Source organism: Dermacentor andersoni, chromosome 1 (assembly GCF_023375885.2).
Source record: "Dermacentor andersoni chromosome 1, qqDerAnde1_hic_scaffold, whole genome shotgun sequence".
NCBI lineage: Eukaryota > Metazoa > Arthropoda > Arachnida > Ixodida > Ixodidae > Dermacentor > Dermacentor andersoni.
This window is the reverse complement of record NC_092814.1, coordinates 43,360,779-43,363,196: the sequence shown is the minus strand read 5'-3', so window position 1 is coordinate 43,363,196 and position 2,418 is coordinate 43,360,779. Positions and strand designations below refer to the sequence as shown.

The 2,418-nt window shown below is 49.7% G+C and overlaps 1 protein-coding gene across 1 annotated transcript; it reads right to left on the bottom strand.

The window, feature by feature from the left end:
• Positions 1-435: 435 nt before the first annotated feature.
• On the bottom strand, positions 436-2,145 carry LOC126545399 (putative GTP-binding protein 6). The gene has a single exon (XM_050193244.3). It carries the CDS (start codon positions 1,989-1,991, stop codon positions 459-461), a length of 1,533 nt encoding a protein of 510 aa, XP_050049201.1. The 5' UTR covers positions 1,992-2,145; the 3' UTR covers positions 436-458.
• Between the last annotated feature and the right edge of the window lie 273 nt (positions 2,146-2,418).

The window sequence follows — 2,418 nt, the reverse complement described above, 5'->3', positions numbered from 1 at the left end:
AGAAAGACAAGAACTTGCCAACACTCTCCAAAAACTGGACAATCGGCCGCTTTTCGTGCAGGTGCTGCTGGAACACCACCTGCCCCATCTCTCGTCTGCCCATAAAGCGGTGAAGGCACTTTTGTGCTCCTTGAGGACGATGGGCTTGTGTGAAAGTCTGCGACTATCAGTGCAATTACTATTAGCCCACACGTGTCTACGAACTCACTGCTAATTTCCTTCTTCCCTCCTCTCTCTCTCTGTCATCTTTGTTTTCCCATTCCCCCGGTGTAGGGCAGCCAACCAGACATTATTCTGGTTAACCTCCCTGCCTTCTGCTTTTCTCTTTCCTTTATTCTTAGGTGCAGCCTCCTGCTGTTCTCACATGCAAGAAATCTACAAAGATTTGGTTCAAGAGCACAGCTAAGACAAAGGCAAAACAATGTGAATCGTGGCCTAGGTAAACAGACATTTTCATTTTACTCCACACCACATGTACTTCCAAAGAGGTGTTTAAACTTTGCCTTTGTAGCAGTTGTGAGTACAACATCCACAATGGAATAGTTACTGTCACAACCGTCCACAGTGCACGAAATGAAAGTGCCCTCCCTGTACAACCAGGTGTATTCGGATCCTCCTGTGGGAACACGAAACCTTTCCACTGACCGGCCAGTGTTTTTGATGAGCCTCTGTTCGATGAGGATGCGCAGTTCGGCAAGCCCTGTGCCATCAACGCACGAAATCGGCATGTACTCCCGTCTGCTCTCGGTCAGCGATGATGGCAATAGGTCAAGCTTGTTGCCTACTTCGATAATGCTGTCAAGAAGCTTAGGCGGCACGCCTATGTTCTCCAATGTTTGGAGAACGTTATTGCGCTGAGCATCGCGGTCGGGATGGCTCAGGTCTACCACATGAACGATGACGTCTGCGAGGACTACGTCCTCGAGTGTCGATGCGAAAGACGCCACTAGCGTTGTAGGTATATCCGAGATAAATCCCACAGTGTCCATGTAGAGGACACGCTTCAGCATGTTGAGCCGGCCCGCATGCGCGGTGACGTCGATCGTGGCGAAGAACTGGTCGCGGGGCTGTAGACGGTCGTCGTTCGTCAGCTGTTTTATGAGCGCAGTCTTTCCGGCGTTTGTGTATCCGACAACGGCCACAGTGGGGAACTCAAGCTGGCGTCGCTTCTTGCGCAAGAGGCTACGCTCTCCCGTTAGTTCGCCCAGCTGCCTGCGGAGTGCCGCTTCGCGGCTCCGAAGCAGCTGTTGCTGGCGCTCGTAGTAGGTTTGGCCCGTGCCAGACATATTGCGGCCTGTGCCCTTGTGCAGATGCCAGATGCGGGCACGGTAGTACGGAATCTCGGCAAGAGCTATCTGCAGTTTGGCTTCTTTCGTGTGAGCATGGTTGCGAAAAATGTTCAGCACAACTGTGTACCTGTCGTAAATGGGCAGGCGAAAAAACTCTTGAAGTGCTACATGCTGGACACCTGTGAGAATGTCGACATTGATGAAAATAGCAGTGGCAGACTTCTCCTTGACGCTGTCCTGAATTATTTCTAGGTTTCCAGACTTGAATACTAGCTTCCTCATGTCGTTGTCAGTCTTCAGCGTCAGCCTGCCTGCGGCTTTCCAACCTGGTAACGTTTCCAACAGGGTGACTGCTTCAGCGAGTTGCAAAGCGGTAGTAGTATCCGTCCTCAACCGGCGTCCTTTCTTGATTCTAGGCTGCACTACGAGAACATCATGACCCACACGAGGCAAGTTGAGCAGGGCGAACTTGGGCTGCTGCTCTACATAGCTGCTACACTGCACAAAGTTTTCGAACTCCACGTAATCGATTTCGGTAAATGAAGTTCGTAGCGTAATTAGTGAGCTACGTTTTCGGTGCACGCACAACTTTGATCGAAGCGCTAGAGAAAAAAACTGACGAACAGAACAGAGATGCCGCATAGTTGCAGCGTAGCAACAGACATGTCTTGCAAGAAACGAGATATTAGGAAGTGTCACCATTGTGAAGAGTTACCGACGATAGTCGAACCATTCAAATCATGTTGGCATAGCAGACAACAAACTTGCACCCCTGCACGTGCACAAAGTGCACACCCACGACATACCCACTACGTCGTAAATGACGTTGGCGCGCATGCCATAAAGCCAGAACCAATGGCAGAACCACGACCTAGTGAACGACCTGCGTGGATGTATGGTGTATAGAATGGGGCAGTGTATTGTCCATTTCTGCGATGACGCCACCAGACAGGCGCTGCGATCGACCAGCGTGCCTAGCGCGCAAAATTTAAACATGTTATGCAAAACTTCCTGCATTTATAAACGCTCTCAAAACACAACTGAAATTCTTATAATTTGCAAAAAAATAAATAATACAAACTGTTAAGATACATCAATAACGTCGTCTATGCTTGCACGTTTCCGACCG